Here is a 24,672-nt window from a genome sequence, read left to right as displayed (position 1 = left end):
CAGTAGGATAGCTACATTTGTCATAGGAAAATTGCTGGAATCTATTATTAAAGAGGTTATAGCAGGGCACTTAGAAAATCTCAGTGTAATCAGGCAGAGTCAACATGGTTTTATGAAAGAGAATTCATGTTTGACTAATTTATTTGGGTTCTTCAAAGAAGTAACAAGTAACATGGATAAAGGGGAGCCTATGAATATGCTGTACTTAGATTTTCAGAAGGCTTTTGACAAGTTGCCAAAAGTTACTACACAAAATAAGAGCTCATGGTGTAGGCAGTAACATATTAGTATGGATAGAAGATTGGCCAGCTAACAGGAAATAGAGGGGAGAATTTTCTCCCCATCAGGCAGGCGGTTCAGGAGTGGGCGCGGGTGGGCGCGTAGCTGATTGCTGCCCGCGATCGGCTGCGTGCCACCATTTTGTGTGGCCGGGCCAATTAAGGGCTGCCTAGTGTGACGTGCACCCTGAAGCGCTTAGCATTACCTGTGCGGGTGGGGGGAGGAGGGAGAGTCAGGGCCTGCGCTCTTTTGTGCATGCGCGTGAAAGAGTGCAGAAATCTCCCTGAAGCACGGAGCTGCCTTAGGGAGATTACTTTGATCTTGAAAAGTTGAATAAAAGAATAAAAAGAATTTTTCAGACATGTCCCCTCATGTGACAGTGTCACATGAGCTGGGACATGTCAATGAACTTTAATAAAAATTTTTATTGAACTAATAAACCCTTCATGAAACCTCATCCCACCCGTGGATGAGGTTCCATGAAAAATGCGAAGGCTGCCTGGGCTCTTCGCCTGCCCACCAACCTTAAGGTTGGGCAGTCAGCCCAGACAAGCACCTCAATTAGTTTAATAATGGCCTTAATAGGCCTTTGACAGTTCAGCGGGCGTGCAGCCGCCTCTGCTGCGCATCCACCGAGCTGAGGATCGGAATGACGCATGGTGACGTCACAATGTACGCCCAACATCACCGTGCGTCATTTTAAGGAGTGCGGCCCCCCACTGCACGCCAACCAGAAGATTCAGGCCAGAGAGTAAGCATAAATGGATCATTTCTGGATTGGCAAGATGTGACGAGTAGAGTGCCATAGGGATCAATGCTATTTGCAATTGATATCAATGACTTGGATGAAGGGACCAAGTGTATTGTTGCTAAATTTGACACAAGGGATAGTAAGAAATTAAGTTGTGAAGAGGACATAAGGATTCTTCAAAGGGACATGGATAAGTTAAGTGAGCGGGAAAAAAATTGGCAGATGGAGTATAATGTGGGAAAATGTGAACTTGTCCTCTTTGGCAGGAAGAATAGAGAAGCAGCATTTTATTTAAATGAAGGGAGACTGTAGAACTCTGAGGTACGGAAGGACCTGGATGTCCTGGTGCATGAATCAGGAAAAGTTAGTGTGCAGGTACAGCAAGTGATTAGGAAGGCAAATGGAATGTTGTCATTCATTGCAAGTGGAATAGGATACAAAAGGGATGTTTTGCTACAGCCGTACAGGGCATTGGTGAGACTACATGTAGAGAACTGTGTACAGTTTTGGTTTTTATTCATTCATGGGATGTGGGTGTCACTGGCAAGGCCAGCAATTGCTGCCCATCCATAGTTGCCTTTGAACTTAGTGACTCGCCACACCATTTCAAAGGGCAGTTATCAGTCAACCACATTGCTGTGGATTGGTGTCATATGTAGGTCAGACCAGGTAAGGATGGTAGATTTCCTTCACTAAAGGGCATTAGTGAACCATAGAATCATAGAACACTACAGCACAGAAAACAGGCCATTCGGCCCTTCTAGTCTGTGCCGAAATATTATTCCACTAGTCCCATTGACCTGCACCTAGTCCATAACCCTCCAGACCTCTCCCATCCATGTATCTATCCAATTTATTCTTAAAACTTAAGAGTGAGCCCGCATTTACCACATCAGATGGTAGCTCGTTCCACACTCTCACCACTCTCTGAGTGAAGAAGTTCCCCCTAATGTTCCCCCTAAACCTTTCCCCTTTCACCCTAAAGCCATGTCCTCTCGTGTTTATCTCTCCTAATCTAAGTGGAAAGACCCTACTCGCATTTACTCTGTCTATACCCCTCATAATTTTGTAAACTTCTATCAAATCTCCCCTCATTCTTCTACGCTCCAAGGAATAAAATCCTAACCTGTTTAATCTTTCCCTGTAACTCAACTCCTTAAGACCTGGCAACATCCTAGTAAATCTTCTCTGCACTCTTTCAATCTTACTGATATCCTTCCTGTAGTTAGGCGACCAGAACTGCACACGATACTCCAAAGTTGGCCTCACCAATGTCTTATACAACCTCACCATAACATCCCAACTCCTATACTCAATACTTTGATTTATGAAGGCCAGTATGCCAAAAGCTTTCTTTACAACCCTGTCTACATGTGACGACACTTTCAGGGAATTATGCATCTGAACTTTGTTCCTCCGCACTCCTCAGTGCCCTACCATTTACTGTGTATGTCCTACCTATGGGTTTTTATGACAATCGAGAATGGTTTCATGGTCACTATTACTGAGACTAGCTTTTCAATTCCATATTATTATTTGAATTTAAATTCCACCAGCTGACATGGTGGGATGTGAACCTTTGACCCCAGAATATTAGCGTGGGCTTCTAGGTTACTAGTCCAGTGACATTATCACTAGGCCACTGTCTCCCATCTCATTTAAGTAAGGATATAAATACGTGAGAAGCAATTCAGAGAAGGTTCACTCGACTGATATCTGGGATGAGTCATTTATCTTATGAGGAAAGTTTGGACAGGCTGGGCCTGTATCTGTTGGAGTTTAGAAGAATGAGAGGTGACCTTATTGAAACACATAAGATCCTGAGGGGACTTGACGGTGGATGTGGAAAGGATGTTTCCACTTGTGGGGCAGACTAGAGGGGACACAGTTTAAAAATAAGGGGTCTCCCACTTAAGACAGAGATAGAAGAAGAAATTTTTTCTCTCTAAGGGCCATGAGTCTTTGGAACTCTCTTCCACAGAGAGCAGTGGAGGCAGGGTCAATGAATGTTTTTAAGGCAGAGGTAGATAGGTTTTTGACTAAAAAGTGAGTTAAAGGTTATCAGGGGTAGGCAGGAATGTGGAGTTGAGGCCACAGTCAAATCAGCCACAATCTTGTTGAATTGCAGAGCAGGCTCAAGGGTCAAATGGCCTACTCCTGCTCCTAATTCATATGCTTGTATGTTTTAACTCCTGAGTGGTGGAGGGCATGTTTTAGCTCCTGAGCAGGGTGGAGATGACAGTGGGGTTGTAGATCCTGAGCAGGTGGGGGCAGGGTGTGGGCAGATTCAGCTGCTGAGCTGGTTGGGGGAGGGGCGGTGGGGGACTGGGGCGCAGGGTAGTGCGTGGATGGGAGGACTCATATTCAGCATGGTGGGAATTGTTTGAATTTCAGGATGTAAAAAAATACCCTTCCAGCCCATCAGTCTACTCTTGATCATTACTGAAGTGATGGAACGTGTCACCAACAGTGCTAGCAAGAGGCTCTTACACAGAAATAACCCACTCACCGATGCTCAGTTTTGGTTCTGCCAGGGCCACTCGGCCTCTAGCCTCATTACAGCCTTGGTCCGAAAATGGCCAAAAGAGCTGAATTTAAGAGGTGAGGTGAGGGTGACTGCTTTTTGCATCAAAGCAGTATTTGAACAATTGTGGCATCAAGGAGCACTAGCAAACTTGAAGTCAATGGGAATCGGGGGAAAATTCTCTGCTGGTTGGATTCATATCTAGCACAAAGGAAGATAGTTATGGCTGTTGGAGGACAATCATCTCAGCCCCAGAACATCACTGCAGGAGTTCTTCATGGTCGTGTCCTAGACCCAACCATTTTCAGCTGCTTCATCAATGACCTTCCCTCCATCATAGAGGAGAATCTTTGGCTCGGAGGCGTAAAATGACGTAGGGTGACGTTGGGCGTGCGTCCTGATGTCACCGCATGTCATTTAGATTTTCAATTCGGCGGGCACACAGCCGACTCGGCTGCGTGCCTGCCAAACTGTCAAAGGCCTATTAAGGCCATTTAACTAGCCATTAAAATAATTAACAGAGCTGCCCGTCCAACCTTAAGGTGGTGGGCAGGCGAAGAGCCCAGGCGCCCTTTGCATTTATCATGGAACCTCATCCACGGGCGGGATGAGGTTTCATGAATGATTTTAAATTTTCTCAAAAATTTTCATTGAAATTAATGCACATGTTCCAGCTCATGTGACAGTTTCACATGAGGGGACATGTCATAAATTTTTTTTTCAACACTTTATTGGACTGGCAGAACTTAAAACTAATTCCCTGAGGCACCTCTGTGCAGAGATGTCTGTGCTCTTCCGCGCGCATGCGCGAAAGAGCGCACTCCCAACTCAGGGAACCCCCCCACCCGCACAGGGAGCACTCAGCACTTCCAGGTGCACGTCACACTGGGCGGGCCTTAATTGGCTCGCCCATGTAAAATGGCAGTGCAGACCCAATCAGGGGCCCACCCCCGTACAACCCCCCCCGATGTGGGGGGGTAGAATTCTACCCATAATGTCAGTTGTGAGGATATTCGCTGACAAGTGCACAGTATTCAATATCATTCATTTCTCCTCAGATACTGAAGCAGTCCGTGTTCATATGCAGCATGATCTGAACAACATTCAGGTTTGGGCTGACATTTGGAAAGTAACATTTGCACCACTCAAGTGCAAGGCAATGATCATCCCCAACAAGAGAAAATCTAACCACCTCCACTTGAAATTCAACAGTAGTACTATTGCTGAATTCCCCACCATCAACATCCTAGGGGTTATCATTGACCAGAAACTTAACTGGACCATCCATATAAATACTGTGACTAGCAGAGCAGGTTAGAGGCTGGGAACTCACCAGCTGACTCTCCAAAACCTGTCCACCATCTTCTAGGCACAAGACAGGGGTGTGATGGAATACTGTCCACTTGTCTGGGTGAGTGTGGTCCTAGCAACGCTCAAGAAGCTTTACACCAACCTCTAGGACAAAGCAGCCCACTTGTTCAGCATCCCATCCACCACCTTAAACATTGATTTCCTCCACCATTGAAGCAAAGTGGCACCAATGTGTACTTTATACAAGATGCATTGCAGCAACTCATCAAAGCTCCTTAGCAGACCCTTCAAAACCCATGACCTCTACCTACTTTGAAGGGCAAGGGCATCAGGGGCATAGGAACACCGCCATGTGCAAGTTCCCCTCCAAGTCACTCACCACCCTAACTTGGAGCAATATTGTCTTCAATTTTTCATCCGTTTGAATGAATGTACTAAAATGGTCTGGGTTGTATCTGACCGCACTGCTCTAATTTCCAATATTCTGATATGTGCTTCCGAAGGAACACTGGGAGTCATGATGCTTTGTTGCATCATGACTATATGGGACAGGCTCAATGGACCAGCCAGTCTTCTTCAGTCTGTATGTTCATATGTTCATCAGTCCTTAGGGGTGCATCCTGCTGTAAGGGATGACCATCGCCCACCTTGTTTCACAAGCCAAGTGTTGCAACTAAGGCAAGCGGACCACAAAAATACTGAAGGAAGCTGTCGGGCTGGGAAGTTCCCGGAGCTCCTCAGGCAACAAAAAGGAACTTACTCTAATGGCTTCCTTTATAACACAGTATTTATATGATTAATCTTAAGAAAAATGTGGTTCCCCTTTGGAGGGTATAGGCCTCAATCCTGGCCTAAATCACCAGGTGGGCCTGTTTCTGCTTTTTGGTGGGCCATTATGCCTTAGGTATACTCCCGCCATTGAAATGTCAAATTGCTCTGAGGGCTGGAAAAGCTGGAGCCCCTGGCTAGTGAGTTCACAATCCAGATGTTCCCCATAATTCCACCCTCTGTCTGAATGACCTTGTTTGGGACATAAGGCTCCGCCTCCATTTGGCCTTCCAGGTAGCTCCTGGAGAAGGTTAACACTTGGTATAACAGAGTCTTGGACTTTTCAGGATCTATTTCTTCTTGAGATGTGGGTGACGGGAGCAAGGCAGTGTTTCTTGACCATTCCTAATTGTCCTGAAAAGGTAGTGGGTGGTGGGTCTTCTTTGTGAACTGCCACATTTGTTTCGGTGATAATGTTCTCGTAGTAGCATTGGATAGGGAATTCCAAGATACTATATCAGTGACGATGACATATAACATTCATATCTGACTCAAGATGGTGGCCCTTGCAGGGCAACAGGGGATCTTTGGCCCCATAGGTAAATTGATCCCAAGGGTTAACTCAGAATAAAGGACAGGAAACTATACCTGTATGTACTTTTGACAATGGGCCATTGTAATGTTTTTGGTTGTTGAGTCCTTTCCAAACAGCTCTCCAGCTGCTCCAGCTGTGTTTTGCACAATACACATAAAAAACACTTCACTGGAATGTAGTCAGCTGCAGCATGACATAGCAGCATTGTCAACAACTGCTTGCATAACCATTTTCTCACAAGTATAACATGCAGTTTCCAATGATGCTTTTAATCCATTGGGCACTTTCACAGCATTGTGCTGAGAAGTCTTCACAAAAAGTAATCCCCTTGAGTTAAAAGGAATTCATGGCTTCCAACACACAAATAGATGTGCATTTTCCATCAGGTCAAATTTGTGAATATAATTTTCTGCATCTTTTTATGTTAAATGTTTACAAAACTTTGTTGAGGAAAGTTAGATCAATTTAGTATTCAAGTGATGATTTGAGCTGTATCATGAGCATACGTCTGCTTAGAATTAATTGGAATATCCCAATCGACAATTACCATAAATAATCTTGTCAACTTTTACTTCAGCAGCCTGTTTCTCTGCTTTTTTGGTGTCATTCTCTGCAGCTCCTCCAGTGGTCCTTTCTGCAGCTGCTTTACTATATTGCTCTTCAGTTCTTTTAGTAACTGTTCCCCTGCCTTCTTTAATGTACCACCTCTCTCTCTCTCACTGCCTGCTGCCTGATTGAAATGGTCTGACTGCCTTGTTTTCTCCATGATGCTCATCATGCTCTCTTAATGCAAAAGCTACCTCTAGACTCAACTATTCGATGCACTTCTGGCTGGTATTCCATTTTCCACCCTTTGTAAATTTGAAGTCATCCAAAACTCCGCTACCGGTGTCTTAATTCACAAGTCCCGTTCCGTTATTACTCCTACTGCTCACTGACCTACATTGGCTGCTGGTCAAGCAACGTCTTGATTTCAAAATTCTCATCCTTGTTTTCAAATCCCTCCATGGCATTGCCTCACCTTATCTCTGTAATCTCCTCCAACCCCACAACCCTATAGGATGTCTGCACTCCTCTATTTCTGGCCTCTTGTGCATTCCCAATCATAATTGCTCTGCCATTGGTGGCTATGATTTCAGTTGCCTAGGTCCCAAGCTCTGGAATTCCCTCCCTACACCACTCTGTCTCACTATCCCACTTTCTTCTTTTAGGATACTTCTTAAAACCTTCCTCTTTGACCAATCTTTCGGTCATCTAACCTATGTCTCCTTACGTTGCTCATTGTCATACCTTGCTTTAAATGTTCCTGTGAAGCTCCTTGGGACATTTTATTATTTTAAATTGCTAAGGGTGGAATTTTATGGTCCTGTCGCTGCGGAGGCGGGGCCGTAAAATGCGATGAGCCATTCAAAATCTATTGGCTTCGGCAGGACCGTAAAATCCCACCAGAGTAAAATTCGGGCCCATATAAACATGAGTTGCTATAGCTACACTGCTGCATTTAGTAAAGGGAGAAGAAAAATGCTGTGGAGGCAAAAAGGAAAAAGAAAAATAAGAATGAAAGAAAGATAAGTTAAAGAGAAAGATGAAGTTCCAATACAGGAGACCGTAGAGCCCATTGTATCTGAGCTGGCTTTTTGCTATGGAAATCCAAAAGTTAAAGTGACTGACCTGCTATCACCCGGTAGCCTTGTACCTTCCTCAGTTTCAGAAAGGGAGAGAGAGAGAGAGAGAGAAATCAAAACAGAAGTGAAAGAGGGGAAAAATAGAAACTAAACAGAAATGGAGGAAGGCAGGGACATTTTTGCCAACATAATATCGTCAGTTTCCTTATGGGCGTGAAGTTCTGAAAATTTCTTGGTTGGACCATCAAAGTTTGAGAACCATTGAATGAACTATTTTGGTTCAAACTTATTGCAGTGAAAGACATGTGGCTTGAGCGGGCCTGGAGTGAAAGCACACAAATCGACATGGCATTTATATATGCTTACCATAATTTGATCAGAAATACTGGACAATGGTAAGAAAGTCTTGAGCAGTTATCTCTTGGGTTAACAATGGCACTGGCATCTACCTGTGAAAAATTGCTAAGGTATATTCTACTCACAAGAAACAGGATAAATCCAGCTGAGTGAATCACCACCCTTTCAGCTTCTTCCCTCTCATCAGTAAAATTATGAAACTATTGACATCAAGCAGCTCCTACTGACCAGTAATCTGTTCATCAACACTCTAGTCAAGTTCTAATAGAACCACTCAGCTCATCATAGCATTGATCCAGGCATAAACACGAGAACTGAATACTGGAGGAAAGGTAATCATTTGACATCAAGGATTTTGACTAAGTACGTCACCAAGGGGCTCCAGCAAAATTGATGTCCTATGCATCACCATTAATATAGGCTTAATTGGACCAGCCAGATGAACAATATGGCTAGGATTAGAGACTGGTTAAACTACAGTGAGCAGCTCACCTCCCAATCCCACACTATCTTTCCACTATCTACAATGTTTACAGCACTCATCTGGACAAGGGTAGCCCCAGCAACACTCAGGATGCTGATTGAATATCCACCCATTCTACCATCAGAATATTGTGGCCGCAGTATGTAGTACTACAAGATGCACTGTAGCAATTCACAAATCTTACTCCAACAGCATCTCCCAGCCCTGTGTACCATCAAGGGAGACAAGGTCGGTGATATTGTGGGAACAGCACCGCCTTCAAGTTGCGTTCCATCCTGAGTTGAACGTAAACCACCGTTCTTTTATTGGTATTTAATTAATATCCTGAATGCCACCCTAAAACCAGTGTATGAACACCAGTAGTGTGGCATCTACAAAGGTTCAGAATGTAGGCTGACCATCACTTCATCAAGGCAACCAGGGCTGGGCAACAAATGCAGCCCTGCCAGCATTAACCACAACCCAAACAATAAAAAAATAAGTTTCACGTGTTCAATAGTTTTCTGATGCAGAGCCTATTTATACTGGAAGAAAAATTAACAGCATTTCAGCGTTTCTAACTGTTTCTAAAAGTACATTGTTAGGATGTTGTATTGAGCAAGAGTGGTAGCTGGTTCCACTAGATATTTGATTAGGCATCCGCATTTATGGTAACCTCAAGATCCATGGTATTTAACAAGTGGTTTACAATGCTTTGTGGCAATCATGAACTTATTTTCCAACCTGATGTATTGGTCATAGCTGTATAAGGATCGCATCCTGGTGGTTCACCATCATCTTTTCAAAAACAATTAGAGATGGCCAATAAATGCTGGCCTTGCCAGTGATGCCCAAACACCATGAGCTAATATTATTTTTAAAAATCACCATTACTTCCTTCAATAAGCAATCACACGGCTGTTTCTACAACAGTAACAGAAAAATAATTGCAAAATCAGAAGCTTGCAGGCCTGAAAGACACCGAAGTGTAATTTTTTTCCTGCAGCAATCTGCAGGTTCATTTCAATAATTAGCCTGCCCAGTGTGGTAAATTGCTCAGCCTAATGCAGCAAATTGACTCCCTCAGCCTTGAAAAGTGATGCTTGTACTGACAATGGAGGTGCCTGATTTTCCGTTTGGGTTGAGGCAACAGCATCGGGATCAAATACGGATCTTGAACCCGCACCATGTTGGAAATTGTCACCCAATATGACTTTTGGCAAGCCGGCCAATTAGTGGCCAAAGGGTGCATTCGCTGTTCAATTAAGGATGGTGTGAGGGCTGCCGTGGGCAGTAGGAGGCACTCCAGTGCTGACACATTGGCAACCCCCTGCCCAAGGTGGGAACTGCCAATGCCTGCAGAAAGGGAGAGAGGCGCCTCACAATAGAGGTGCCTTCAGAAGATCAGGCGAAAAGATCTGATTTAAAAATGGCCACAGCTGATCATGGAGGGGAAACCTATCCACTGGATGGCCAGCAGCTGCGGCTGTGGCCTAATGGCCATGGTGGGTGCAGGGGATATCACTAGTGGGATGAAATGATGCAGTTGTCACCCCAACCCACACCAGCCAGGTGGCCGCCTCCTCTCACTGACTATGTTTTGGCCATAGTGTGAGACTTGCCTGCCGAAACGAAAATTCCAGTCAGCCTGGGAAAGGACCCTTAATAGGCACCTTAATTAGCTCATTTGGTAACTGATCTACCTCTGATCTGTTCTCAAAAGCAGCTTGGCGGGGGGGAGGGACGGCATGACGGTACTGATAAACAGGCATGCTGGCCAGCAGTGGGAAATTCCAGGCCCACCTGCCTCCAGTCCCAGCCCATTGGCCTCTGAAAATCCTGCCCCTTATTTACTTTAGCAACCTGCCAGGGAAGTCAGATATGCTGTTGGTAGCACTTCAATAAATTAATAAATTAAGGGCCAAATTTTTTAAATTAGCACTCTGGGTGCAGAGCTCTGCATGACAGAAATGTGTAGTGAGAACTGAAGCACAGATGTCGGCATTCCGGATTTGCGCCCAGCTGGATATTCTGTCCACTATAGGAAATGGATGAAAAATGCCGGCTGTGCTGATCTCTGTGCCAGAATTGCCAAGATCTAAGTTCTATGTCAGGGATACTATTAAACTTTCCCCTAAATATAGGAATAGTTGAACTAATTCCATAAAATGCAACTCAACTCACAATCACAACATTTGCTAGAAGGGTTAAATAATGACTTCTCCTATATAAAAATACAATTCTGAAAATAAAGGAATGGTGTATCTTACCAGATAAATAAAATCATGATCATGCCAAGGAACAGTGTCATGGATGATTCCACTCTTATAGAACTGTTATTTTGCCGGTTGTCTCCAACACTTGGAGTTGTACCAGTTAAAGGTTCTGAAACTGTCACAGCAATAAAAGAATCATTAAATTGATAGCATCCATTTTATAGTATCCCAATACTTAATAATTGTCAACTTGGTCCTGTTGCTATTGTATCTCAGTCAAAAGACATGAGTTCAAGTCCCACTCTAGGTTTAGGTCTGTATAAATATAAGCTGACTGCAGTCTGGAAAAGGTGCTGCACTGCTGGAGGTGTCCTACTTACATGTGGCTTTGCCTGACCTATCTAGTGATTTAAACAAATACTAAAAATTATATGGCACCATTTAAAGGAAAGCTCAGAGCTTTCTTGGTATTACTGCATTTGCTTACATAACATTCATTGCATTTCTAAGTATTTCACTACTGGTGAAGACCATTGAGCTGTTCCTGAGAGAAGCAATAAGTTGCTAAATAAATGCAAGTTGTTCCTTTTGCTCCTGAAATGGAGAAAAATCTATAACATTATAGGAGTGATTCTGCAACCCTTCCTCCCGCCCCATGAGCCTCCATGCTGGGAGCCGGTCTAGTAAAATTATCCTTTAAAATTTTATCAAACTTTAACTTTTCTTCAGTTTATTGCCTTCCTCTTTAGATACATTTTTTTTTGCTGGATTTACTGATTGTGCAGATGGAAGAATCTTGCCATTGAAGGAATTTTCGTTCAAGTACAGGTGGGATGCCAGATAAAGCCCCTGTTACACTGCCTCAGTGATGTGTCAGACTCTCAACAACAGAAGAACGCATAGCTCTGTAGAAGTATTTTACCATTTCCCACACTGGTTGGTTCTTTGACTTTTGTAGATGAGACTAAGGCCGGGATTTTCCGCCCCTACTTGCGGAGCGCACATGACAGATGGGAGTGCCAAATATTGTGAGAGGGCCAAAAATCGGTTTTACGGTGTCATAAAACCAGGTCGCGATTGTGCGCTCCAGCTGTCATTGGCGGGCTGCCTTTCCCACTGCAGCATCTCGGGAACGTCATTTGAATATTGAAACATTATGAGGTCTCCTCGCTGGAATCATCCCGCCATATTGGATTATCTGGGCACGTCGGCGTGCAGTTAGAACAGCGTGTTTCACGACAGAACATAAGGGATGTGCACCTGGCTGCCTGCACTTCGCTCCTCACTTCGAGGTGAGTTCACCTACCTTGCATTGTGTAGCACTCGCAGGAATTAGCACCAGGCTTCGCAGGCAGGACCACTTTGCTTTCAGGGGTTAGTCACAGGCAAGTCTCTACCTACCAGACCAGCGGTAAGGTGTGGGCAGTTGCTCTTGAACTGCTGGGCTAAGGCTGTGCCAGGGAAGGGGGGAAACTGGCCTTGAACTGCAGAAGGGGCTGCAGGATGAAAGCTGAACTGGGAAAGGAGGTGGTTACTGGCCTCACACTGCAGAAAGGGCTGCCAGACTAGGGCTGTACTAGGGAAGGAAGGTAAGTGGGCTCAAACTGGAGAAAGGGCTGCAGGACTTGGGCTGTACTTTTTTTATTCATTCACGGGATGTTGGTTTTGCTGGCTGGACCAGCAATTATTGTCCATCCCAACTTGCCCTTCAGAAGGTGGTGGCGAGCTGCCTTCTTGAACCGTTGCAGTCCATGTGGTGTGGGTACACCCACAGTGCTGTTAGGAAGGGAGTTCCAGGATTTTGACCCAGTGACAGTGAAGGAATGGCAATATATTTCCAAGTCAAGATGGTGAGTGACTTGGAGGGGAACTTACAGGTGGTGGCTTTCCCATCTATCTGCTGCCCTTGTTCTTCTAGATGGGAGTGGTCGTCAGTTTGGAAGGTGCTGTTGAAGGAGCCTTGGTGAATTCCTGCAGTGCATCTTGTAGATGGTGCACACTGCTGCTACTGTGCATCAGTGGTGGAGGGAGTGAATGTTTGTGGATGTGGTGCCAATCAAGCAGGCTGCTTTGTCCTGGACAGTGTCAAGCTTCTTGAGTGTTGTGGGAGCTGCACTCATCCAGTCAAATGGGGAATATTCCATCGGACTCCTGACTTGTGGCTTGTAGATGGTGGTCAGGCTTTGGGGAGTCAGGAGGTGAGTTACTCATCGCACGATTCCTAGCCTTTGACCTGCTCTTGTAGCCATAGTATTTATATGGCTAGTTCAGTTCAGTTTCGGGTCAATGGTAACCCCCAGGATGTTGATAGTGGGGGATTCAGTGATGGTAATGCCATTGAACATCAAGGGACGATGGTTGGGTTCTCTCTTGTTGGAAATAGTAATCGCCTGACACTTGTGTGGCGCGAATGTTACTTGCCACTTCTCAGCCCAAGCCTGGATATTGTCTGTGTTTGGTTGCATTTGGACATGGACTGCTTCAGTATCTGAGGAATCATGGATGGTGGTGAACATTGTGCAATCATCAGTGAACATCCCCACTTCTGACCTTATGATGGAAGGAAGGTCATTGATGAAGCAGCTGAAGGTGGTTGGGCCTGGGACACTACCCTGAGGAACTCCCGCAGTAATGGCCTGGAGCTGAGGTGACTGACTCCCAACAACCACACCACCTTACTTTGTGCAAGGTATGACTCCAACCAGTGGAGAGTTTTCCCCCTTATTCCCCTTGACTCCAGTTTTGCTAGGGCTCCTTGATGTCACACTTGGTCAAATGTGGCCTTGATGTCAAGGGCAGTCACTCTCACCTCACCTCTGGCGTTCAGCTCTTTTGCCCATGTTTGAACCAAGGCTGTAATGAGGTCAGGAGCTGAGTGGCCCTGCCGGAACCCAAACTGAGCGTCAGAGAGCAGGTTATTGCTAAGCAAGTGCCGCTTAATAGCACTGTTGATGACCCCTTCCATTACTTTCCTGATGATGGAGGCTGATGGGGTGGTAATTGGCTGGGTTGAATTTGTCCTGCTTTTTGTGTACAGGACATACCTGGGCAATTTTCCACATAGCCAGGCAGATGCCAGTGTTGCAGCTGTACTGGAACAGCTTGGCTAGGGGCGTGGCAAGTTCTGGAGCACAAGTCTTCAGTACTATTGCCGGAATGTTGTCAGGGCCCATAGCCTTTGTAGTATCCAGTGCCTTCAGCCGTTTTGTGATATCACATGGAATGGAGTTTAGAAGGATGAGGGGAGATCTGATTGAAACTTACAGAATACTGAAAGGCCTGGATAGAGTGGACGTGGGGAAGATGTTTCCATTAATAGGAGAGACTAGGACCCGAGGGCACAGCCTCAGAGTAAAGGGAAGACCTTTTAGAACAGAGATGAGGAGAAACTTCTTTAGGCAGAGAGTGGTGAATCTATGGAATTCACTGCCACAGAATGCTGTGGAGGCCAGGTCATTGAGTGTATTTAAGATCGAGATAAATAGGTTCTTGATTGGAAGGGGATCAAAGGTTATGGGGAGAAGGCGGGAGAATGGGGTTGAGAAACCTATCAGCCATGATTGAATGGCAGAGCAGACTCGATGGGCCAAATGGCCTAATTTCTGCTCCTATGTCTTATGGTCTTATGAATCGAATTGGCTGAACACCGGCATCTGTGATGCTGGGGACTTCCGGAGGAGGCCGAGGTGGATCATCCACTCGGCACTTCTGGCTGAAGATTGTAGCAAATCTTTTGCACTGATATGCTGGGCTGCCCCATCATTGAGGATGGGGATATTTGTTTAATTGTCCACCACCATTCACTACTGTATGTGGCAGGACTGCAGAGCTTAGATCTGATCCATTGATTGTGGGATGGCTTCGCTCTGTCTATCACCTGCTGCTTATGGTGTTTGGCACGCAAGTAGTCCTGTGTTATAGCTTCACCTGGTTGACGCCTCATTTTTAGGTATGCTTGGTGCTGCTCCTGGCAGGCCCTCCTGCACTCTTCATTGAACCAGGGTTGATCCCCTGGCTTGATGGTAATGGTAGAGTGGGGCACACACCAGGCCATGAGGTTGTAGATTGTATTCCAATACAATTCTGTTGCTGCTGATGGCCCACAGCGCCTCACGGATGCCCAGTCTTGAGTTTCCAGATCTGTTCAAAATCTATCCCACTTAGCACGATGGTAGTGCTACACAACACGATGGAGGGTATCCTCAATGTGAAGGTGGGACTTCGTCACTCCTACCGATGCTGTCATAGACAGATGCATCTGCGGCAGGCAGGTTGGTGAGGATGAGGTCAAGTATGTTTTTCACTCTTGTTGGTTCCCTTACCACCTGCCGCACAGTCTAGCAGCTATGTCCTTTAGGACTCGGCCATCTTGGTCTGTAGTGGTACTATCAAGCCGCTTATGGTGATGGACATTGGAGTATGTTCTGTGCCCTCCAAGTGGTGTTCATCATGGAGGAGCACTGATTCATCAGCTGAGAGAGGGCTGTACGTGATAATCAGCAGGAGGTTTCCTTGCCCACGTTTGACCTGATGCCATGAGACTCCATGGGGTCCGGGGTCAATGTTGTAGTTCAGTCCATTGTAATGACTTGGCCTCAGTCACATTCTGACTGCCAACTGCTTGCCTGAAACAAGCATTCAGTGGCAGCTTGCCAGATTGCCACCTATGAAGTTTGAGCAGCTCAGAGACCACCAGGCCAGCAGCTAGGTAAATCACTGAGATTGGGAGGATTTTGCAGAGTGGGAGAGTGGGGGATGCTCATGGCTGCAACACTCCAAACTTTCCTGATCCCGGGATCACAAAGATATGTTTTAAATTTAACTGACAGTGCCTCCGTTGTGCACCTGTCAGGTTTTACTGAGTATTCAAATAGATGCTCTACTCAACAGTCAGTCAAATTTATATTGGGGTCCTAATGAGATCATTGGATCCAAATTTGCACTTATTTATGTGTCTCCCACCTGAACCAGGCAGGCTCCTCAGCAACCCAAGAAAACAACGGTCACAGGGGTGGGAAATAAGCGGTAAGAGCACCGCTTGGAACTTAACACCTGTTCTGCTCAGTTTACGCTGGGCAAAATAAGTTAAAATTTCCCCTAATAATCGTGTCATTATACTATTAATCATGCCGCAGTATGTTCCAGTTAGTAGTGTGGAACCATCATCCGGTATGGCACTAACCCACCTAAGTTAGGAAACTCACAGGCTCTATTCCAAATAAGTGCTGTTAGAAGGAACAGCAGAGTGCCATAATTGACCTCCGTCACCTCCCCCCATCCTTATACCAGGCTAAGGACAGAATAAAATATCCAGGATTATTTTTCCTGATAGCTAATCAGTGTCAAGCATATGAACATAGACATTGGGTGAAAACAAGATCTGCTGTGATGCCTTACAATTGAACAGTTTCTCAGTGCTCGCTGCCTAGGCTTACACTGAACAATGAGCATTGAGCGTGGGCTATATATATAGGTACACATATATGTGCACCTATACATCCATGTCACAATGCTGCATGCATATGTGTCCACATACATGTACACCAGTGGCAGACACCAGCAGGGAAAGCTGTCTGTCTTTACCAAAGGCATTATTTTAATGATGGTGTCAACTGCTTCACAGGTTTCACTGTCACCAGACTTTCATACGCTACATGAGGCATAAAACAGAGAACCTGACAGCTCTGTTAGGACATACCACTGCTAGTTTTCTCTTCAGACACATCCACTGGTACTGTTGGTGTCCATGGTGTAGCATGTACAGCCTTACTCCATTCACTCCAGGTGCCAACTTCGCTGTCCTTAGCAGCAACTTGTATGATGTGCTCTTTCCCTATATATGCATCAGTGATTGTATGAAATGGAACATCTGTCACTTCGACCTAGGAGCAACAAGAAACAGGTCATCAGCTAACATTCAACTGAATGTATCTCACTGTCTTTCAACTACTTTTAGCAAAAAATTTTAACCCTTTTTAAATGCTATTTCCCTGCAGTGATCCAAAAGTCATTGGGCAGAATATTGCGCTCATTGGATGGGCGCAGGCCCGACCCGAACCAGTTTAAAATGACGGGCGATGGCGCCGGGCGAGTGTCCCAGCGTCATCTCGCACTCGCGCAATATTTTGGTTGGCGGGCATGCATAGGAGTTGGCAGCTTGCCCACTGACAATTAACAGGCCTATTAAGGCCGTTAAAGTAATAATTAAGTTCAATTTTTCGCTGCCCGTCCAACCTTATGGTTGGCGGGGCTGGCGAAAAGGCCATTTTAGGAAACCTCATCCACGGGCAGGATGAGGTTTCTAACAGCAAATAAAAATTAAATTAAAATGTTTAAATTTAATTCATAACATGTCCCCGCTCATGTGACAGTCACATAAGGGAACATCTTTTAACAGTTATAAAATCTTTCTGTTTTATTTTCAAGAATCTTCATCTCCCTGAGGCAGCTCTGTGCCTCAGGGAGCTTTTCCTGTGCGCACACGCGAACTTCTGCACTTGCCCTCGTCCCCCCTCCACATATGTAGCGCTGAACGCTGCAGGGCCCGGTTCATGCTGGGCGGGCCTTAATTGGCCTGCCAGCGTGAAATCGTGGTCGGGCCCCAATCGCGGGCGGCAGTCACTTTCGCGGCCGCTCCTGGGCCCGCCTGCCACGCCAGCCCGACGAGGGCAAAATTCTGCCCATTATGCAGAAATAGGCACACACCAAAATGTTTCTTCATGCTTCCAAATGTTGCCACAACCAGCCATAAAGGAAGACCACAAATATCTCATCTCTTAATCTCTTCAACCTTCGTAGTGCCGAACTCATAAATCTTTGCTCCTTCACCTGGCTTTCCCAGTAAATGAACGATACATTAAAATATAGATGGAACCAGCCATTTAAAGGAATTCAGCAATACTTATTGTACAACACTTCAAACGTTGCCTAACGATTAGATCGTTGAAAGACTTCCAACAAAATGGATAAACTATAACGGAGCAGACTGAAGTGAAAATCAGGCTAACTTTGACCAAAGGAAAATAAAACAGAAATTAAATGTAGGAATGAGAAAGCTGGCCTTGTTTTGGGATACTTGGTCAAATCCAAACTGACATAAGACATCATAGCCATGTTGAAAATGCTAAAAGAACCATCATAATCAATATTAACAGTGGAAACCTGGCTCAATGACAATTTTCTCTTCATCTCAGATATCTTACAAGATGTACAATTCGGCAGGAAATCAGTATTCCCAAGCCAGCAAAGCTTAATTTTGGCCTGGCTCAGCTGAACTGGAGAAATTCAGATAAGCTTGGATTTCCAGTCTAGATTTAGACTCATCCGTTGTGAAAAGAATCAATCCGTAAAATATCTGGAAATGGAAGTAGAAAATATAAGAAGCACAGAGTATGATAGTTGGCATCTGAACAAAAATAAACTGAAAATTTCTGTTGAAAGGTCACATTTAATCTCTGGATCTGGATGACTAGTTGTTGAGCTGAACAACTGAGTGATTTGAAAGGGCACTAACAGTTTACCACCGATTGTAGACTAGTCACATATATGACAGACCAGGTAGGCTTGGCAGTTTCCAGCCTTACAGGACTTAGGCAAACCAACTGAAGACAATCCTGTACCTTAAATGTTTCATTGGTGCTTGTCCACAGGTTAATAGATTTTATTGAATTTATGGCAAGATTTGAAGGGAGATTTAATTCCCTCCATTCAGAAGAAACAGGGTGCTGGCAAACTTAAATCTGAGGTGGTCGACATTGTCACTCTGCCAGAGTTTACAATGAATGCCAGTTGATCCACCAGGATGGATCTGGATGCTGAATAAACTGGCAAATGAACATGGATATTCAGCCCCTCTGGGCTGTTCCAGCATTCAGTTAGATCATGGGGCAACAATTTCCCCCCGTTGGGGGGGATGTGCGGGGGTTGGGGGGGGGGATTCCCTGAGCCACCTGGGCTCCCGGCCTGACCACCAACCTTAAGGTTGAACGGGCAGGTCCATTAATGAATGATTTTAATTGCTTTTTTAATGGCCTTAATAGGCCGTTGACAGGTCGGCGGGTGCACAGCCGACTCGGCTGCGTGCCCCCCGACCTGAGAATGTAAATGACGCGGGGTGACTTCGGGACACCTGCCCGACAGCACCCTGCATTATTTTATGCGTTGGTGACCGGGCCCCACCCCCCGCTCGCCGACCGGAAGATGCAGCCCATGGGTAAGCCACAGCTCAACTTCATTCAACTGCCTTTGATCCATATACCTTGATGCCCTTATCTAACAAAAACTATCGGTCTTGAACATTTCAATCGTCCCAGCATCAACAGCCTTTTGGGGGAGTGAGTTCCCGATTTGCATTATCCTTTGTGTGAAAAAGGGTTTCCTGATTTCGCTACTAAATGAACTGGCCCTAATTTTAAGGTTATGCACTCTTGTTCCAAATTCCTCCAGTGGAAGTAATTTTTCTCTATGTACCCTATCAACTCCTTGGTCATTTTGAACACCTTGATAACATTACCCCTCATCCATCTAAAGTCTAGGGAATAAAAGCCAAGTTTCTACCACATGCTCTAATAATATAACCTTTTATGCCCTGATATTATTCATGTGAATTTGCATCTTACAACCTCCAAGTCCAATATATCTTTGATGAGATTCTGTGCCTAAAGCTGAATGCAGTATTCTGGATGAGTTTTGTTGAAGGCTCTGCACTAATGAAGCTTACTTCCTCACTTTCGAATTCCAACATTCTTATGAGAAAGGCTGGTAATTCATTAGCCTTTCTGATTAATGCTGCTATTGCCTGGTTTCCCGCTCCACTGTCGCCATTGCCCTCTCACCTTGGACCTACCTGTCTACTGGCCTGGAATGTACAGCTATCCCACAGCAAATTAATGAAGCCAAGACCAAGGGCTGAATTTTTCCGTCAGCAAGAAGGGGGTGGGGCCCGCTGTCATCCCGCCCCATTTAAATCTTCAGGAAGGCGGGGGCACAGCACGATCAGCTGTCCGCCCACCAACCTGTCAATGGCCTCAATTGAGGCCATTGACAGGATAATTAAAACAATTAAAGGACCTGCCTGTTCAACCTTAAGGTTGGTGGGCAGGCCAGGAGCCACGGCGGGCTTCTGAAAAAACATGAAACCTCATCCACTGGTGGGATGAGGTTTCATGTCAGTTTTAAAAAAGTTTATTAAAGTATTTGTGCAATTTATTAACATGTCCCATCTCATGTGACATTGTCACATGAGGGGGACATGTTAATGATTTTTTTATTTTTCTATTTTTAAAGTTTGAAAATCTTTCAGCGATCTCCCTGAGGCTGCACTTAGCCTCAGGGAGATGTGCGCTCTTTTGTGCGCATGCGCGAAAGAACGCACTCTCGCATTTGGGGAATCCCCCCCCCCGCCCGCACAGGGTGCGCATAGCACTTCCCGGCGGACGTCACGCTGGGTGGGCCTTAATTGGCCCGCCCACTTAAAATGGCGGCGAGGCCCACTTCGCTAGCAGGGATCGGCTCCCCACCCGCTGGAGATTGGGTCGGGCCCATCCGCCCGACAGGCAAAAAATTCAGCCCCAAATGTACTAGGCCTCCTAACTGATAGTTAAAATGTACTCAAAGTCCTAACCTCTGGCATCATAACCACTACACAGCAATAACCTTTGCACATATAATACATTTACCCATTTTTCTCTCTCAGATGCTGAATGACCTGTGTTATGTTTCAAGCTGTTGTTTTAGATTGATGGGGGAGTTGGGGGTGGGGGGATTGGAATTTGTTCACATAGCACCGTTTCTAAAGGTATTACGCAGACTTACCTTGGTTCCCCATGGTAGCCAATGCTGCAGGAAAAACAAAGTTCATAGAGTATGCTAACTGCAACTTCCATTAAAATAAAAGGGGCCGAATTTACATAATTCTTCTGGTATGCAAATGAATGTTTTCATGAATATATTCTAGTGCTTGTATTGGGAATTCTCCAGGTTCTTGCTTAATGCAGTGCATCCAAGACAGATAACACCCCTTTCATTTAAAATTTAACATTGAGAGCCCAGAGGTGGAAGTATTCGCAGCTTAGCAAGCATTTATATTAAAAAACTAATTTGATTTACGGAAATCAGAATGGATGTAGCCGAGCACAACTCTCTGATATTGAATTCGCCCTTAATAGTTAAAAATAAGTTCGCTATCAGCCTGACAAGTGGAAAATAATTCCAATTCCTAAGCCATTGATACAGGTCGAGTATCCTTTAGTCAAAACACTCAGGGCCGATTGTGTTTCGGATTTCAGATCATTTCGGTTTTCAGATACCACATATAGGCCTGGGTCTAATTACAATACAGTGGCCAAAGCCTAGGCCAGCTATAGTTTAAAGTAAATAAAATGTCTAGAAAAGTAAGATGTACCACTAAATAATAAACACAGTGTACCTGTGTTAGGTTTCCACCCATGGCGCCATTGCAATACTGCTTGTAGGAGAGGGTTCGCAAGGTAAACAGTGTAGACAAAAATCACAAGGTAAACAGTGCAGACAAATAACTAGACTTCCCGCGCTAAAGGTCGGGTGTGGTCAGCGAGGTTTGTGTTGTCTCGAGACGCGTTGGCTCGGGTCGGAGCATTCCCACGCTAAAGGTCGATGAAGTTAAAAAAAGGTGCAGTTTTTGGTTTTCGCATTTATGGATAAAGGATCCTTGATCTGTATATCCGACAGATTAATTTTATAGTAAAATGCAGTTCCGACACAAGCTTTGTTTGCCATAATTTGGTTTGTGTTTTCAAAAGCGCAATATGAAGCCTAATCAAAATTGTGTTTAAAATGCTTTTGTAATGCACAGGAATTTCAATTATTTATATATTTTTTTCTAAATCAATACCTATGACTCATTACATTAAGATAGCTCACAGCAATAGTTTAATCAATAAATGTACTTACTCTCAGTTTTGATTTCCCTCAGAACCAAATCGCTACTTGTGAATGGATAGAGCTCAGAATAGTTTAGTAAATGCACTAAACAATGCGAACCAAAAAGGTCTTATGTGCAATCTCTGGTTTCTGCCAAACAAGTTAACCTCAACTGCAGCAGAGATTGGTGGACTACAACTCCCTGGGTTTGGAGGTTCAGAAAAGAAAAAGAAAACTCAGAGTCATTGGGTTGGATTTTCGTTATGGAGGTAGGGATTGGGAGACAGGGATTTTCCCAATATCATGATCCCACCTCCATCTTGGTAGTGCCAGCAGGTGGGATTTTCATCTCCTGGAGGGTCGTATGCATTCGAGCTATTTTCATCCTAGTCGGAATGTACCTAGCCTGTGCCTGAAATAGCTCCCCCTTGAAGATCACCCATTGTTCTGTTACAGTTTGTCCTATCAATCAGAGGGTCATTATTCAAGGCTGAATTAGGCAGATTTTCATGCAGCGAGTGATTGGGATCTGGAATGTACTATCTGAGTGTGGTGGAAGCTGGTTCAATCGAGGCATTCAAGAGGGAATTGGATTATTATCTAAAAAGGAAGAATGTGAAGGGCTAGGGAGAGAAGGTGGGGGAGTGGAATGAGTGGATTGCTCCTTCGGACAGCCAGTACAGACACAATGGGCTGAATGGTCTTCTTCTGTGCTGTAACAATTTGGTGATTCTGTGAGGTGAGGTTGGGGGTGGGCCAGGTTAAAAAGCCTCCGTTAACATAAACATTGGCCCAGTTTTTCAGATCAGCGTAAAACCCTTCTCACCCTCACCCCCACCCCACCACCCCCTCACCTCATGCAAACCCATGTGCCCCTTTACTCCCCTTCACCCCCAGTTCCTTTCATCCCCTCATCCCCCCATATCCACTAACTCACTCACCCAGTATCCACTTTATAAACAGAACTCACAAACCCAATATTAATATTTTGAAGTCATTGAAAAGCTTGTAGATCTTACAGAATAAACAATCATCATTTAAAAAAAACATAATCCTCTTTAGAAGCTCATAAAACTGTTAAATAAACAAAATCACCCCTAACTTTGCAAACAAACTCTGCAGTACAGAATGCATTACTATTTTGAAAGGCAGCAAAACACTCATATGAACATATGAATTAGGAGCAGGAATAGGCCACTTGGCCCCTCAATCTTGCTCCACCATTCAATAAGATCATGGCTGATCTGATTATAACCTCAACCCCATATTCCTGTCTACCCCCGATAACCTTTCATCCCCTTGTTAATCAAGAATTTATCTAGCTCTGCTTTAAAAATAATCAAGGACTCTGTTTCCACCGCCTTTTGAGGAAGAGACTTTCAAAGATTCACTGAGAGAAAACAATTCTCCTCATCCTTATCTTAAATGAGCGACCCCTTATTTTTAAACAGTGATCCATAGTTCTAGATTCTCCCACAAGAGGAAACATCTCTCCACATCCACCCTGTCAAGACCCCGCAGGACCTTAAAGGTTTCAATCAAGTCATCTCTTATTCTTCTAAACTCCAGTGGATACAAGCCTAACCTATCCAACCTTTCCTCATAAGGCAACCCACCCATTCCTGATATTAGTCTAGTAAACCTTCATAGAACTACTTCTAAGGCATTTGCATCTTTCCTTAAGTAAGGAGACCAGAACTGTACACAGTACTCCAGATATGGTCTCATCAGTGCCCTGTACAACTGAAGCATTACCTCCCTTCTTTTGTAATCTCAAAATCACCAACATTTCCTCAAATTGAATGTAAAATTCAATCATATTATGATCGCTGCTACTTAGGAGTGCCTTCACTATGAGTTATAATTAATTCTATCTCGTTCTCGTTGCTCAATACCAGGTGTAGTAAAGCTTCCTCTCTGGTTGGCTCCAAATCGTGCTGTTCTAAGAAACTATCCCGAAAATATTCTATAAACTCGTCATCAACACTACCTTTGCCCATCTGATTTTTCCAGTCTATATATAGATTAAAATCCCACCATGATTATTGTTGTACCTTTCTGACAAGCTCCCATTATCTCTTCTTTTATACTCTGTGCTACCATGTAGTTATAATTAGGCGGCCTGTACACCACTCCCAAAGGTGACTTGTTGTATTTATTATCTCTCATCTCAACCCAAACCACTTCTACATCCTGGTTTCCTGAGCTTAGGTCTCCCTCTCTAATGTGTTAAAATATCATTAATTAAAAGAGCCACCCCTGCACCTTTTCTTAACTTCCTGTCCTTCCTAAACATCACATATCCTTCAATATTCAGATCCCAATCAATGTTATTCTGTAGTCATGTCTCTGTAATGGCTATCAGATCGTACTTATTTATTTCTATTTGCGCTATCTGTTCATCTGTTTTGTTTTGAATGCTATGTGCGTTTAGATACAGAGCCTTCAGTTTTGTCCTTTTATTATTTTTGTAGTGTCTAGCCTTATCTGCTGATTTACTCTTAGATTTGTACTCTTTGTCCCTTCTTGTTACGGTCTGCTTAACATTTCCCATATTAATACCTTTCTCTCTTGCCTTGTTTCTACTCTTTGGTTTACCACATCTTTCCAAATTCGACCCCATGCCCCCACTATTCGGTTTAAAACTCTCTATACTTCCCTGGTTAGGCTGCTCGAGGGGACACCAGCCCCAGCACAGTTCAGGTGTAGACCGGCCCAATGGTTCAGATCCCACTTTCCCCAATACTGGTGCCAGTGCCCCATCAAACCGGAACCCACTTCTCCCACACCAGTCTTTGAGCCACGCATTCATTTCCATAATCTTATTTGTCTTATGCCAATATGCATGTGGCTAAGCTAATAATTCAGAAATTATCTTTGAAGT

The 24,672-nt window shown here is 44.5% G+C and overlaps 1 protein-coding gene across 1 annotated transcript in view; it reads right to left on the bottom strand.

Moving 5' to 3' along the window:
- cntfr (ciliary neurotrophic factor receptor) overlaps nt 1-24,672 on the bottom strand; it is a 358,596-nt gene that overhangs the window by 5,629 nt on the left and 328,295 nt on the right. Inside the window, exons 7-8 of the mRNA XM_078551607.1 lie at nt 16,588-16,771; nt 10,944-11,064 (exon numbers count right to left, since the gene is read on the bottom strand). Coding sequence (XP_078407733.1) covers nt 10,944-11,064; nt 16,588-16,771 — 305 coding nt within the window. The remainder of the gene's footprint in view (nt 1-10,943; nt 11,065-16,587; nt 16,772-24,672) is intronic.

The sequence above is a fragment of the Cetorhinus maximus genome, chromosome 1 (genome assembly GCF_964194155.1).
Source record: "Cetorhinus maximus chromosome 1, sCetMax3.hap1.1, whole genome shotgun sequence".
In the NCBI taxonomy this organism is placed as follows: Eukaryota; Metazoa; Chordata; class Chondrichthyes; order Lamniformes; family Cetorhinidae; genus Cetorhinus; species Cetorhinus maximus.
The sequence above is the reverse complement of the archived record's forward strand: the minus strand, read 5'-3'. Positions and strand labels throughout refer to the sequence as shown.